Source organism: Rhinoderma darwinii, unplaced genomic scaffold (genome assembly GCF_050947455.1).
Source record: "Rhinoderma darwinii isolate aRhiDar2 unplaced genomic scaffold, aRhiDar2.hap1 Scaffold_3911, whole genome shotgun sequence".
Classification (NCBI taxonomy): domain Eukaryota; kingdom Metazoa; phylum Chordata; class Amphibia; order Anura; family Rhinodermatidae; genus Rhinoderma; species Rhinoderma darwinii.
In genome coordinates this window covers 59,564-74,211 of record NW_027463534.1, presented here as the reverse complement: position 1 = coordinate 74,211, position 14,648 = coordinate 59,564, and the positions used below count along the sequence as shown (strand labels likewise).

At 49.9% G+C, this 14,648-nt stretch overlaps 1 protein-coding gene across 1 annotated transcript in view; it reads left to right on the top strand.

The window, feature by feature from the left end:
- The first annotated feature begins 6 nt into the window (after nt 1-6).
- LOC142708458 (centrosomal protein of 112 kDa-like) overlaps nt 7-14,648 on the top strand; it is a 73,640-nt gene continuing 58,998 nt past the window's right edge. Inside the window, 5 exon segments of the mRNA XM_075848383.1 lie at nt 7-75; nt 3,827-3,933; nt 4,285-4,475; nt 6,238-6,392; nt 13,292-13,382. Coding sequence (XP_075704498.1) covers nt 3,834-3,933; nt 4,285-4,475; nt 6,238-6,392; nt 13,292-13,382 — 537 coding nt within the window. The 5' untranslated portion in view covers nt 7-75; nt 3,827-3,833.

Genomic DNA, 14,648 nt, shown 5'->3' with positions numbered 1-14,648 from the left:
GTTAGCCGGAAATACGTCATCGCGTCATCCTGAGAGTGGGCTCTTCAAACGCTGCGACTGTGGACTCCTCAAAAGGTAACGTACCGCGACATGTCCTGACTGCCGACCATTCCTCCCTGCATGAATAACCTGTGTCCTGTCATATAGTGTCATATCGTGTCATAGGACGAGCAGCGTCCTGTGATATCACGGTATATAATGAGCTCCGTCCTGTGATATCATGACATAGGATGAGCCCCGTGCTGTGCTGTGATGTCATGTCATGACATAGGATGAGCCCGTGCTGTGATATCATGACATAGAATGAGCTCCGTTCTGTGATGTCATGACATAGAATGAGCTCCGTTCTGTGATGTCATGACATAGAATGAGCTCCGTGCTGTGATGTCATGACATAGAATGAGCTCCGTGCTGTGATGTCATGAATAGGATGAGCTCCGTGCTGTGATGTCATGACATAGAATGAGCCCCGTGCTGTGATGTCATGACATAGAATGAGCCCCGTGCTGTGATGTCATGACATAGAATGAGCCCCGTGCTGTGATATCATGACATAGAATGAGCTCTGTTCTGTGATGACATGACATAGGATTAGCCCCGTGCTGTGATATCATGACATAGGATGAGCCCCGTGTTGTGATTTCATGACATAGGATGAGCTCCGTGATGTCATGACATAGGATGAGCCCCGTGCTGTGATGTCATGACATAGGATGAGCCCCGTGCTGTGATGTCATGACATAGGATGAGCCCCGTGCTGTGATGTCATGACATAGGATGAGCCCCGTGCTGTGATGTCATGACATAGGATGAGCCCCGTGCTGTGATGTCATAACATAGGATGAGCCCCGTGCTGTGATGTCATGACATAGGATGAGCCCCTTGCTGTGATATCATGACATAGGATGAGCCCCGTGCTGTGCTGTCATGACATAGGATGAGCCCCGTGCTGTGATGTCATGACATAGGATGAGCCCCGTGCTGTGATGTCATGACATAGGATGAGCCCCGTGCTGTGATATCATGACATATGATGAGCCCCGTGCTGTGATGTCATGACATAGGATGAGCCCCTTGCTGTGATATCATGACATAGGATGAGCCCCGTGCTGTGCTGTCATGACATAGGATGAGCCCTGTGCTGTGATGTCATGACATAGGATGAGCCCCTTGCTGTGATATCATGACATAGAATGAGCCCCGTGCTGTGATGTCATGACATAGAATGAGCCCCGTGCTGTGATGTCATGACATAGAATGAGCCCCGTGCTGTGATATCATGACATAGAATGAGCTCTGTTCTGTGATGACATGACATAGGATTAGCCCCGTGCTGTGATATCATGACATAGGATGAGCCCCGTGTTGTGATGTCATGACATAGGATGAGCTCCGTGATGTCATGACATAGGATGAGCCCCGTGCTGTGATGTCATGACATAGGATGAGCCCCGTGCTGTGATGTCATGACATAGGATGAGCCCCGTGCTGTGATATCATGACATAGGATGAGCTCCGTGCTGTGATGTCATGACATAGGATGAGCCCCTTGCTGTGATATCATGACATAGGATGAGCTCCGTGCTGTGATGTCATGACATAGGATGAGCCCCTTGCTGTGATGTCATGACATAGGATGAGCCCCGTGCTGTGCTGTCATGACATAGGATGAGCCCCGTGCTGTGATGTCATGACATAGGATGAGCCCCGTGCTGTGATGTCATGACATAGAATGAGCCCCGTGCTGTGATGTCATGACATAGAATGAGCCCCGTGCTGTGATGTCATGACATAGAATGAGCCCCATGCTGTGATATCATGACATAGAATGAGCTCTGTTCTGTGATGACATGACATAGGATTAGCCCCGTGCTGTGATATCATGACATAGGATGAGCCCCGTGTTGTGATGTCATGACATAGGATGAGCTCCGTGATGTCATGACATAGAATGAGCCCCGTGCTGTGATGTCATGACATAGGATGAGCCCCGTGCTGTGATGTCATGACATATGATGAGCCCCGTGATGTCATGACATAGGATGAGCCCCGTGCTGTGATGTCATGACATAGGATGAGCCCCGTGCTGTGATATCATGACATAGGATGAGCCCCGTGCTGTGATATCATGACATAGGATGAGCCCCGTGCTGTGATATCATGACATAGGATGAGCCCCGTGCTGTGATGTCATGACATAGAATGAGCCCCGTGCTGTGATGTCATGACATAGAATGAGCCCCGTGCTGTGATGTCATGACATAGAATGAGCCCCGTGCTGTGATGTCATGACATAGAATGAGCCCCGTGCTGTGATATCATGACATAGAATGAGCTCTGTTCTGTGATGACATGACATAGGATTAGCCCCGTGCTGTGATATCATGACATAGGATGAGCCCCGTGTTGTGATGTCATGACATAGGATGAGCTCCGTGATGTCATGACATAGAATGAGCCCCGTGCTGTGATGTCATGACATAGGATGAGCCCCGTGCTGTGATGTCATGACATAGGATGAGCCCCGTGCTGTGATGTCATGACATAGGATGAGCCCCGTGCTGTGATATCATGACATAGGATGAGCCCCGTGCTGTGATATCATGACATAGGATGAGCCCCGTGCTGTGATATCATGACATAGGATGAGCCCCGTGCTGTGATGTCATGACATAGGATGAGCTCCGTGCTGTGATGTCATGACATAGGATGAGCCCCTTGCTGTGATGTCATGACATAGGATGAGCCCCGTGCTGTGCTGTCATGACATAGGATGAGCCCCGTGCTGTGATGTCATGACATAGGATGAGCTCCGTGCTGTGATGTCATGACATAGGATGAGCCCCTTGCTGTGATATCATGACATAGGATGAGCTCCGTGCTGTGATGTCATGACATAGGATGAGCCCCTTGCTGTGATGTCATGACATAGGATGAGCCCCGTGCTGTGATGTCATGACATAGGATGAGACCCGTGCTGTGATGTCATGACATAGTATGAGCCCCGTGCTGTGATATCATGACATAGAATGAGCTCTGTTCTGTGATGACATGACATAGTATGAGCCCCGTGCTGTGATATCATGACATAGAATGAGCTCTGTTCTGTGATGACATGACATAGGATTAGCCCCGTGCTGTGATATCATGACATAGGATGAGCCCCGTGTTGTGATGTCATGACATAGATTGAGCTCCGTGCTGTGATGTCATGACATAGGATGAGCCCCGTGCTGTGCTGTCATGACATAGGATGAGCCCCGTGCTGTGATGTCATGACATAGGATGAGCCCCGTGCTGTGATGTCATGACATAGGATGAGCTCCGTGCTGTGATGTCATGACATAGGATGAGCTCCGTGCTGTGATGTCATGACATAGGATGAGCTCCGTGCTGTGATGTCATGACATAGGATGAGCCCCGTGCTGTGATGTCATGACATAGGATGAGCTCCGTGCTGTGATGTCATGACATAGGATGAGCCCCGTGCTGTGATGTCATGACATAGGATGAGCTCCGTGCTGTGATGTCATGACATAGGATGAGCTCCGTGCTGTGATGTCATGACATAGGATGAGCTCCGTGCTGTGATGTCATGACATAGGATGAGCTCCGTGCTGTGATGTCATGTCATAGGATGAGCTCCGTGCTGTGATGTCATGTCATAGGATGAGCCCCGTGCTGTGATGTCATGACATATGATGAGCCCCTTGCTGTGATGTCATAGGATGAGCTCCGTGCACTGTGCAATGCTCTGCAGAGCAGTTTACGGTGCTGTAGTTTGGGGTCCAGTTCCGGCCATTGTTCAGCTTTGTCTGTTTTTCAGGGGGACGATGAACTCTCAGGAGGAGGAGTGGGAGACGCTGGACGCTGAGCTCGATCACTACTTAGTGGATATGAAGTCGCTTGTCCTGAAGCTTCACCAGAGACTGGGTGAGAGATCAGAGGCGTTACTGCTCCGTCATGCTCCGCAGCGCAGTCCCACGTCTTCACCTGCCGCGAGCCCTCTGTTCTGTATGATGACCCGCTGCGCCAGCGCTGCCGCCCTGCTGGTATCTGATGGAAGATCCACTGTCATGTCCATGCTGTCTCCTCCGTTGTGTGCAGTACCACAGTAAAACCAGTAGGGGGCAGATTCAGCCCATCTAATAACCCACGCTCGAGCCCGGGGCATGTGTTACTTTATAGCTTCAAGCCGTTTACCCAGGACGATTATTTCTGGTCGATCCTCTTTATTTCTTGCTCTTTGCCGATCCAAGTGATTTTTAATTTTTCACCTTTCAGACCGGCAGCGATGCGCCTTGTGGATCAAAAAACTGTGTGAGCCGTCAGGAGCCGGGACCGGAGCTACAGGGAGGAAGAATAGAAACCTGTATGCTAAACTTCTGCTCCACATGCTGAAACGTGGGGTCCTGGAGGGGCCCTTCACCCACAAACCTGAAGAGGGCACTCTAAAATCCCTGCCCACATACATGGTACGGTCACTGCATACACGGTGCCGCGGTCCTGGTCCTCTCCACTGATGACCGGCGCTGCCGTGATCTTATTGTCTTTAATCCAGGTCCCCCACTAGACTTAAAGATCCCACAGGTTGTCCTAAAACAGTCCCTGTGTTCCGGTGACGGGCTGCGGTATATACGGGATGACGGTCCCTGTGCTCCGGTGACGGGCTGCGGTATATACGGGATGACGGTCCCTGTGCTCTGGTGACAGGCTGCGGTATATACGGGATGACGGTCCCTGTGCTCTGGTGACAGGCTGCGGTATATACGGGATGACGGTCCCTGTGCTCCGGTGACGGGCTGCGGTATATACGGGATGACGGTCCCTGTGCTCTGGTGACGGGCTGCGGTATATATACGGGATGACGGTCCCTGTGTTCTGGTGACGGGCTGCGGTATATACGGGATGACGGTCGCTGTGTTCCGGTGACGGGCTGCGGTATATACGGGATGACGGTCCCTGTGTTCTGGTGACGGGCTGCGGTATATACGGAATGACGGTCCCTGTGTTCCGGTGACGGGCTGCGGTATATACAGGATGACGGTCCCTGTGTTCTGGTGACGGGCTGCAGTATATACAGGCTGACGGTCCCTGTGTTCCGGTGACGGGCTGCGGTATATACGGGATGACGGTCCCTGTGTTCTGGTGACGGGCTGCGGTATATACGGAATGACGGTCCCTGTGTTCCGGTGACGGGCTGCGGTATATACAGGATGACGGTCCCTGTGTTCTGGTGACGGGCTGCAGTATATACAGGCTGACGGTCCCTGTGTTCTGGTGACGGGCTGCAGTATATACGGAATGACGGTCCCTGTGTTCCGGTGACGGGCTGCGGTATATACGGGATGACGGTCCCTGTGTTCCGGTGACGGGCTGCGGTATATACGGGATGACGGTCCCTGTGTTCCGGTGACGGGCTGCGGTATATACGGGATGACGGTCCCTGTGTTCTGGTGACGGGCTGCAGTATATACGGAATGACGGTCCCTGTGTTCCGGTGACGGGCTGCGGTATATACGGGATGACGGTCCCTGTGTTCCGGTGACGGGCTGCGGTATATACGGGATGACGGTCCCTGTGTTCCGGTGACGGGCTGCGGTATATACGGGATGACGGTCCCTGTGTTCTGGTGACGGGCTGCGGTATATACGGGATGACGGTCCCTGTGTTCTGGTGACGGGCTGCGGTATATACGGGATGACGGTCCCTGTGTTCTGGTGACGGGCTGCGGTATATACAGGATGACGGTCCCTGTGCTCCGGTGACGGGCTGCGGTATATACAGGATGACGGTCCCTGTGTTCTGGTGACGGGCTGCGGTATATACAGGATGACGGTCCCTGTGTTCTGGTGACGGGCTGCGGTATATACGGGATGACGGTCCCTGTGCTCCGGTGACGGGCTGCGGTATATACGGGATGACGGTCCCTGTGCTCTGGTGACAGGCTGCGGTATATACGGGATGACGGTCCCTGTGCTCCGGTGACGGGCTGCGGTATATACAGGATGACGGTCCCTGTGTTCTGGTGACGGGCTGCGGTATATACAGGATGACGGTCCCTGTGTTCTGGTGACGGGCTGCGGTATATACAGGATGACGGTCCCTGTGTTCTGGTGACGGGCTGCGGTATATACAGGATGACGGTCCCTGTGTTCTGGTGACGGGCTGCGGTGTATACAGGATGACGGTCCCTGTGCTCCGGTGACCCCTCTTTCTGTTTGTTTTGCTCCGCAGTCTATATATTTCGATGAGCCCGGCGCCCCGCGGGTTCACAGCGCAGGTTCTGGCCGGTTACCGGACTGGGTGCAGGGAGAGCTGGAGACCAAAGCCGATGAGTCTTGCAAGTTGTCACCGAGGGAGAGAACCACGAGTGTCACCTCACCGGACAGGTACGTGTCCCCCCTGATTATCATCTTCTCACCTGTAATATAAATCGCCTCTCTGTGTACTGACCCCCTGCTGAGCCTGTGCTAAGACATAGCAGGCAGAGCTGCAGTGTAAAGCATGAGGGACAGTGCAGGTTAGCTGTAGCTGCTGATCATGGCTGGACTGTAAAGCAGGGGGGCAGCAGCCTAATGCTACTGTCATACAGCCCCTGTCAGTGGACATATCCGGTGTCGGTACAGTAGCGTCACCTCACCTAGTCGCATTAGTTACGTCCCATTTCTCGCGCCGATCAGTGAGACTGATCATCTGTTCTATGAGAAGACGGGGCCTGTGGGGTGGAGTCTTCTCGTTAGCAGATAGTGCAGCGGACAGCGCCCCCTGGTGTCATCTCCGTGGCCCTCCCCCGCCCCGCTCGCTCGTCCTTTATAACATGTGACGCGTTTTTGTAGTGAATAATTTATGGTTGCTCGGGGTGACGTGTATCGCGGTCCTGTAAATGGCGCCGCCTCGTCCTTAGATGTGTTTTCTTTTCCCTGTGAGCTCCTGGGGTCAGGGACGATGGGAGTGATACATTGTATGTGAGAGATGGAGATTAGATCATGAGCTCCTGTAGACAGGGATGATGGGAGTGATAGATGTAATCTGCTCTTCTTGTCCTATGACCACTAGGTGGCGCTGCTCCGCTGTGGTTCAGTACACTTGCAGTATATCTTATATCCTCGTTGGCGTGATCATTTCTTCATCTGCCGTGGGCGGAGTGTAACGTTATATAGATGACATGTATTATTCCCCTCCCCCATACCATGCAGAATAGTGTTATAATAATACATTAACCTCCGCACCACTTGAGCTTGCAGTCTGGACTCCCACATACATATTTACTTGTGGAGCATTATTTGCAGCTCCCAGTGATGGCGGCGTCTGTAATAGTCCCCGGTGCGTGTACGCGGCGCTCGTCACAGGATATTGCCAGCATTCAGCCTCTTCCATGCGATTTCCACGCCGGCCTGGCAGCACTGATAAGACCTGGACACTGATGCCACATATTGAAGTGATAATCTTATTTCCATGCATGTCTAGACTGGCGGCCAATTACAGGTCACACATCTGCCGCTGACACCACGTGACCGCGCTATTCCGGAAAGTGCGGCAGATCTGCCATGTATCTTTCAACAGACGGCGCACAGCACAAGACGGCCATGTGTGTTCTGCCATCATCCCACACTGCCATACCGCGCCGTCCCTGCCAGTGGCGCCACAAGGAATGAGCAGATCTTATAATGAGCAGACAGTCCGCCCGTAGATGTCTGGAGTCCATGATTGTCCCTAGATACACTGCAGTCCTGATATATGACATCGTCTTCTCTGTCTATAGAACTTCTCTAGAGCTGCCCGTAGATGTCCGGAGTCCATGATAGTCTCTAGATACACTGCAGTCCTGATATATGACATCGTCTTCTCTGCTCTAGAGCTGCCCGTAGATATCCGGAGTCCATGATAGTCTCTAGATACACTGCAGTCCTGATATATGACGTCATCTTCTCTGTCTATAGAACTTCTCTAGAGCTGCCCGTAGATGTCCGGAGTCCATGATTGCCTCTAGATACACTGCAGTCCTGATATATTACGTTGTCTTCTCTGTCTATAGAACTTCTCTAGAGCTGCCCGTAGATGTCCGGAGTCCATGATAGTCTCTAGATATACTGCAGTCCTGATATATGACATCGTCTTCTCTGTCTATAGAACTTCTCTAGAGCTGCCCGTAGATGTCCGGAGTCCATGATAGTCTCTAGATACACTGCAGTCCTGATATATGACATCGTCTTCTCTGCTCTAGAGCTGCCCGTAGATATCCGGAGTCCATGATAGTCTCTAGATACACTGCAGTCCTGATATATGACGTCATCTTCTCTGTCTATAGAACTTCTCTAGAGCTGCCCGTAGATGTCCGGAGTCCATGATTGCCTCTAGATACACTGCAGTCCTGATATATTACGTTGTCTTCTCTGTCTATAGAACTTCTCTAGAGCTGCCCGTAGATGTCCGGAGTCCATGATAGTCTCTAGATATACTGCAGTCCTGATATATGACATCGTCTTCTCTGTCTATAGAACTTCTCTAGAGCTGCCCGTAGATGTCCGGAGTCCATGATAGTCTCTAGATACACTGCAGTCCTGATATATGACATCGTCTTCTCTGCTCTAGAGCTGCCCGTAGATATCCGGAGTCCATGATAGTCTCTAGATACACTGCAGTCCTGATATATGACGTCATCTTCTCTGTCTATAGAACTTCTCTAGAGCTGCCCGTAGATGTCCGGAGTCCATGATTGCCTCTAGATACACTGCAGTCCTGATATATTACGTTGTCTTCTCTGTCTATAGAACTTCTCTAGAGCTGCCCGTAGATGTCCGGAGTCCATGATTGTCTCTAGATACACTGCAGTCCTGATATATGACGTCGTCTTCTCTGTCTATAGAACTTCTCTAGAGCTGCCCGTAGATGTCGGGAGTCGATGATAGTCTCTAGATACACTGCAGTCCTGATATATTACGTTGTCTTCTCTGCTCTAGAGCTGCCCGTAGATGTCCGGAGTCCATCATTGTCTCTAGATACACTGCAGTCCTGATATATGACGTCATCTTCTCTGTCTATGGAACTTCTCTAGAGCTGCCCGTAGATGTCGGGAGTCGATGATAGTCTCTAGATACACTGCAGTCCTGATATATTACGTTGTCTTCTCTGCTCTAGAGCTGCCCGTAGATGTCCGGAGTCCATGATTGTCTCTAGATACACTGCAGTCCTGATATATGACGTCGTCTTCTCTGTCTATAGAACTTCTCTAGAGCTGCCCGTAGATGTCGGGAGTCGATGATAGTCTCTAGATACACTGCAGTCCTGATATATTACGTTGTCTTCTCTGCTCTAGAGCTGCCCGTAGATGTCCGGAGTCCATGATTGCCTCTAGATACACTGCAGTCCTGATATATTACGTTGTCTTCTCTGCTCTAGAGCTGCCCGTAGATGTCCGGAGTCCATGATAGTCTCTACATACACTGCAGTCCTGATATATGACGTCGTCTTCTCTGTCTATAGAACTTCTCTAGCACTGCCCGTAGATGTCTGGAGGCCATGATTGTCTCTAGATACTTCAGTCCTGATATATGACGTTGTCTTCTCTGTCTATAGAACTTCTCTAGAGCTGCCCGTAGATACACTGCAGTCCTGATATATGACGTCGTCTTCTCTGTCTATAGAACTTCTCTAGAGCTGCCCGTAGATGTCCGGAGTCCATGATAGTCTCTAGATACACTGCAGTCCTGATATATGACATCGACTTCTCGGTCTATAGAACTTCTCTAGAGCTGCCCGTAGATGTCCGGAGTCCATGATTGTCTCTAGATACACTGCAGTCCTGATATATGACGTCATCTGCTCTGTCTATAGAACTTCTCTAGATCTGCCCGTAGATGTCCGGAGTCCATGATAGTCTCTAGATACACTGCAGTCCTGATATATGACGTCATCTTCTCTGTCTATAGAACTTCTCTAGAGCTGCCCGTAGATGTCTGGAGTCCATGATTGTCTCTAGATACACTGCAGTCCTGATATATGACGTCATCTGCTCTGTCTATAGAACTTCTCTAGCACTGCCCGTAGATGTCCGGAGTCCATGATTGTCTCTAGATACACTGCAGTCCTTATATATGACGTCTTCTCTGCTCTAGAGCTGCCCGTAGATGTCCGGAGTCCATGATAGTCTCTAGATACACTGCAGTCCTTATATATGACGTCTTCTCTGCTCTAGAGCTGCCCGTAGATGTCTGGAGTCCATGATTGTCTCTAGATACACTGCAGTCCTTATATATGATGTCTTCTCTGCTCTAGAGCTGCCCGTAGATGTCCGGAGTCCATGATTGTCTCTAGATACACTGCAGTCCTGATATATGACGTCATCTGCTCTGTCTATAGAACTTCTCTAGAGCTGCCCGTAGATGTCCGGAGTCCATGATAGTCTCTAGATACACTGCAGTCCTGATATATGACGTCATCTTCTCTGTCTATAGAACTTCTCTAGAGCTGCCCGTAGATGTCTGGAGTCCATGATTGTCTCTAGATACACTGCAGTCCTTATATATGACGTCTTCTCTGCTCTAGAGCTGCCCGTAGATGTCCGGAGTCCATGATAGTCTCTAGATACACTGCAGTCCTTATATATGACGTCTTCTCTGCTCTAGAGCTGCCCGTAGATGTCTGGAGTCCATGATTGTCTCTAGATACACTGCAGTCCTTATATATGACGTCTTCTCTGCTCTAGAGCTGCCCGTAGATGTCCGGAGTCCATGATAGTCTCTAGATACACTGCAGTCCTTATATATGACGTCTTCTCTGCTCTAGAGCTGCCCGTAGATGTCTGGAGTCCATGATTGTCTCTAGATACACTGCAGTCCTGATATATGACGTCATCTGCTCTGTCTATAGAACTTCTCTAGCACTGCCCGTAGATGTCCGGAGTCCATGATTGTCTCTAGATACACTGCAGTCCTTATATATGACGTCTTCTCTGCTCTAGAGCTGCCCGTAGATGTCCGGAGTCCATGATAGTCTCTAGATACACTGCAGTCCTTATATATGACGTCTTCTCTGCTCTAGAGCTGCCCGTAGATGTCTGGAGTCCATGATTGTCTCTAGATACACTGCAGTCCTTATATATGATGTCTTCTCTGCTCTAGAGCTGCCCGTAGATGTCCGGAGTCCATGATTGTCTCTAGATACACTGCAGTCCTGATATATGACGTCATCTGCTCTGTCTATAGAACTTCTCTAGAGCTGCCCGTAGATGTCCGGAGTCCATGATAGTCTCTAGATACACTGCAGTCCTGATATATGACGTCATCTTCTCTGTCTATAGAACTTCTCTAGAGCTGCCCGTAGATGTCTGGAGTCCATGATTGTCTCTAGATACACTGCAGTCCTTATATATGACGTCTTCTCTGCTCTAGAGCTGCCCGTAGATGTCCGGAGTCCATGATAGTCTCTAGATACACTGCAGTCCTTATATATGACGTCTTCTCTGCTCTAGAGCTGCCCGTAGATGTCTGGAGTCCATGATTGTCTCTAGATACACTGCAGTCCTTATATATGACGTCTTCTCTGCTCTAGAGCTGCCCGTAGATGTCCGGAGTCCATGATAGTCTCTAGATACACTGCAGTCCTGATATATGACGTCATCTTTTCTGTCTATAGAACTTCTCTAGAGCTGCCCGTAGATGTCCAGAGTCCATGATTGTCTCTAGATATACTGCAGTCCTTATATATGACGTCTTCTCTGCTCTAGAGCTGCCCGTAGATATCCGGAGTCCATGATAGTCTCTAGATACACTGCAGTCCTGATATATGACGTCATCTTCTCTGTCTATAGAACTACTCTAGAGCTGCCCGTAGATGTCCGGAGTCCATGATAGTCTGTAGATATACTGCAGTCCTGATATATGACGTCGTCTTCTCTGTCTATAGAACTTCTCTAGAGCTGCCCGTAGATGTCCGGAGTCCATGATTGTCTCTAGATACACTGCAGTCCTGATATATGACGTCATCTTCTCTGTCTATAGAACTTCTCTAGAGCTGCCCGTAGATGTCGGGAGTCGATGATAGTCTCTAGATACACTGCAGTCCTGATATATTACGTTGTCTTCTCTGCTCTAGAGCTGCCCGTAGATGTCCGGAGTCCATGATTGTCTCTAGATACACTGCAGTCCTGATATATGACGTCGTCTTCTCTGTCTATAGAACTTCTCTAGAGCTGCCCGTAGATGTCGGGAGTCGATGATAGTCTCTAGATACACTGCAGTCCTGATATATTACGTTGTCTTCTCTGCTCTAGAGCTGCCCGTAGATGTCCGGAGTCCATGATTGTCTCTAGATACACTGCAGTCCTGATATATGACGTCATCTTCTCTGTCTATAGAACTTCTCTAGAGCTGCCCGTAGATGTCGGGAGTCGATGATAGTCTCTAGATACACTGCAGTCCTGATATATTACGTTGTCTTCTCTGCTCTAGAGCTGCCCGTAGATGTCTGGAGTCCATGATTGTCTCTAAATACACTGCAGTCCTGATATATGACGTCATCTTCTCTGTCTATAGAACTTCTCTAGAGCTGCCCGTAGATGTCCGGAGTCCATGATTGTCTCTAGATACACTGCAGTCCTGATATATGACATCATCTTCTCTGTCTATAGAACTTCTCTAGAGCTGCCCGTAGATGTCCGGAGTCCATGATTGCCTCTAGATACACTGCAGTCCTGATATATGACGTCGTCTTCTCTGTCTATAGAACTTCTCTAGAGCTGCCCGTAGATGTCCGGAGTCCATGATAGTCTCTAGATACACTGCAGTCCTGATATATGACGTCGTCTTCTCTGTCTATAGAACTTCTCTAGAGCTGCCCACTCCTCCGGAACTCCCGGACTTTGCTCCAGACATTACATAGACCGTCCTCATCCTCCTGTACTTTTGGTGTGTCCTTCTATGGTTCTGACTTGAATAAGATGTCGCCTTGGGGTTTTTAGTAAGCTTTCTAGATGCTGCTCGTCTCTGCCGTCCTATGACACTTCGTCACACGACACGGGGACCGGAGGATCTGACTATATTACAAAGATTCGTATTTCAGGCAATTAGAAAACTTCTTATAAAACTTGGCACACCGCTAAAGCTGCAGCGACAGACCCCCAGGTGATTACTAACCTTCCCATCCCCCATAAAGTGTGTCTATAGGACTTTGGCCCCTTATTACCCCTGAATATCCACGTAGTGCACAGACTGAGGGGCCGTCCTGCTGAGGTGGGGTCTATGTGCCGTGGTGGTCGGCATCCGTCTGACATGTTGGTTTTCTCTTGTAGACTCCAGTACTCGTACAGCCGGACACTGGCCATGAGGTCCCTGAGCCCCACACCTCGCTCCGTGGAGGACACCCCGGATCCTCTCCGCACGGTAAGACCCTGCAGTCCTTATATCCTGACTATAGGGGGAGCCGCTGACGAGGAGGAGGGGCAGGACAATATGATGTATGTGCTATGGGGATGAGTACTACCCCCTCCTCCGCAGAGTTCTAGTCTAGTGTAGAAGGGCCACGTCTCCACCATAGACAGACGTTACATTACATTGTCAGCTCCTGCAGGGGCCACGTCTCCACCATAGACAGACGTTACATTAGATTGCCAGCTCCTCGCTCCTGCAGGGGCCACGTCTCCACCATAGACAGACTTTACATTAGATTGTCAGCTCCTGCAGGGGCCACGTCTCCACCATAGCCAGACGTTGGTGACACATCAGTCATCAGGGATGAACCCCACCAATCACATTCTGACCTAGTCCTGCTCACACAACTGGGATTTGTTACAATGTGCGGCTTCTGGAACGTGCTGAGAGATAAAAATATCCAGTCATAGAACACGAGTCATCACGTATATAATAAGTATCAGCAGCGAGAGACCAAGCCCTAAACAACTACGACTCCCATCATTGTATGGATTGTTAAACATCACGATGCCGGGCCTCGCTAGGATCAGATGCAGTTATACATTGCAGTAGGGGAAAAAAGAAAGATGGCGGCAAGTGTATGTAAATGAGGGGGAGGAGTCAGATTCCATAGTAGCTTGCAGTAGGGGAAAAAGAAAGATGGCAGCCAGTGTATGTAAATGAGGGGGAGGAGTCAGATTCCATAGTAGCTTGCAGTAGGGGAAAAAGAAAGATGGCAGCCTGTGTATGTAAATGAGGGGGAGGAGTCAGATTCCATAGTAGCTTGCAGTAGGGGAAAAAGAAAGATGGCAGCCAGTGTATGTAAATGAGGGGGAGGAGTCAGATTCCATAGTAGCTTGCAGTAGGGGAAAAAGAAAGATGGCAGCCAGTGTATGTAAATGAGGGGGAGGAGTCAGATTCCATAGTAGCTTGCAGTAGGGGAAAAAGAAAGATGGCAGCCAGTGTATGTAAATGAGGGGGAGGAGTCAGATTCCATAGTAGCTTGCAGTAGGGAAAAAAAGAAAGATGGCGGCAAGTGTATGTAAATGAGGGGGAGGAGTCACATTCCATAGTAGCTTGCAGTAGGGGAAAAAGAAAGATGGCAGCCAGTGTATGTAAATGAGGGGGAGGAGTCAGATTCCATAGTAGCTTGCAGTAGGGAAAAAAGAAAGATGGTGGCACGTGTATGTAAATGAGGGGGGAGGAGTCAGATGTCATAGTACATTGCAGTAGGGGAAA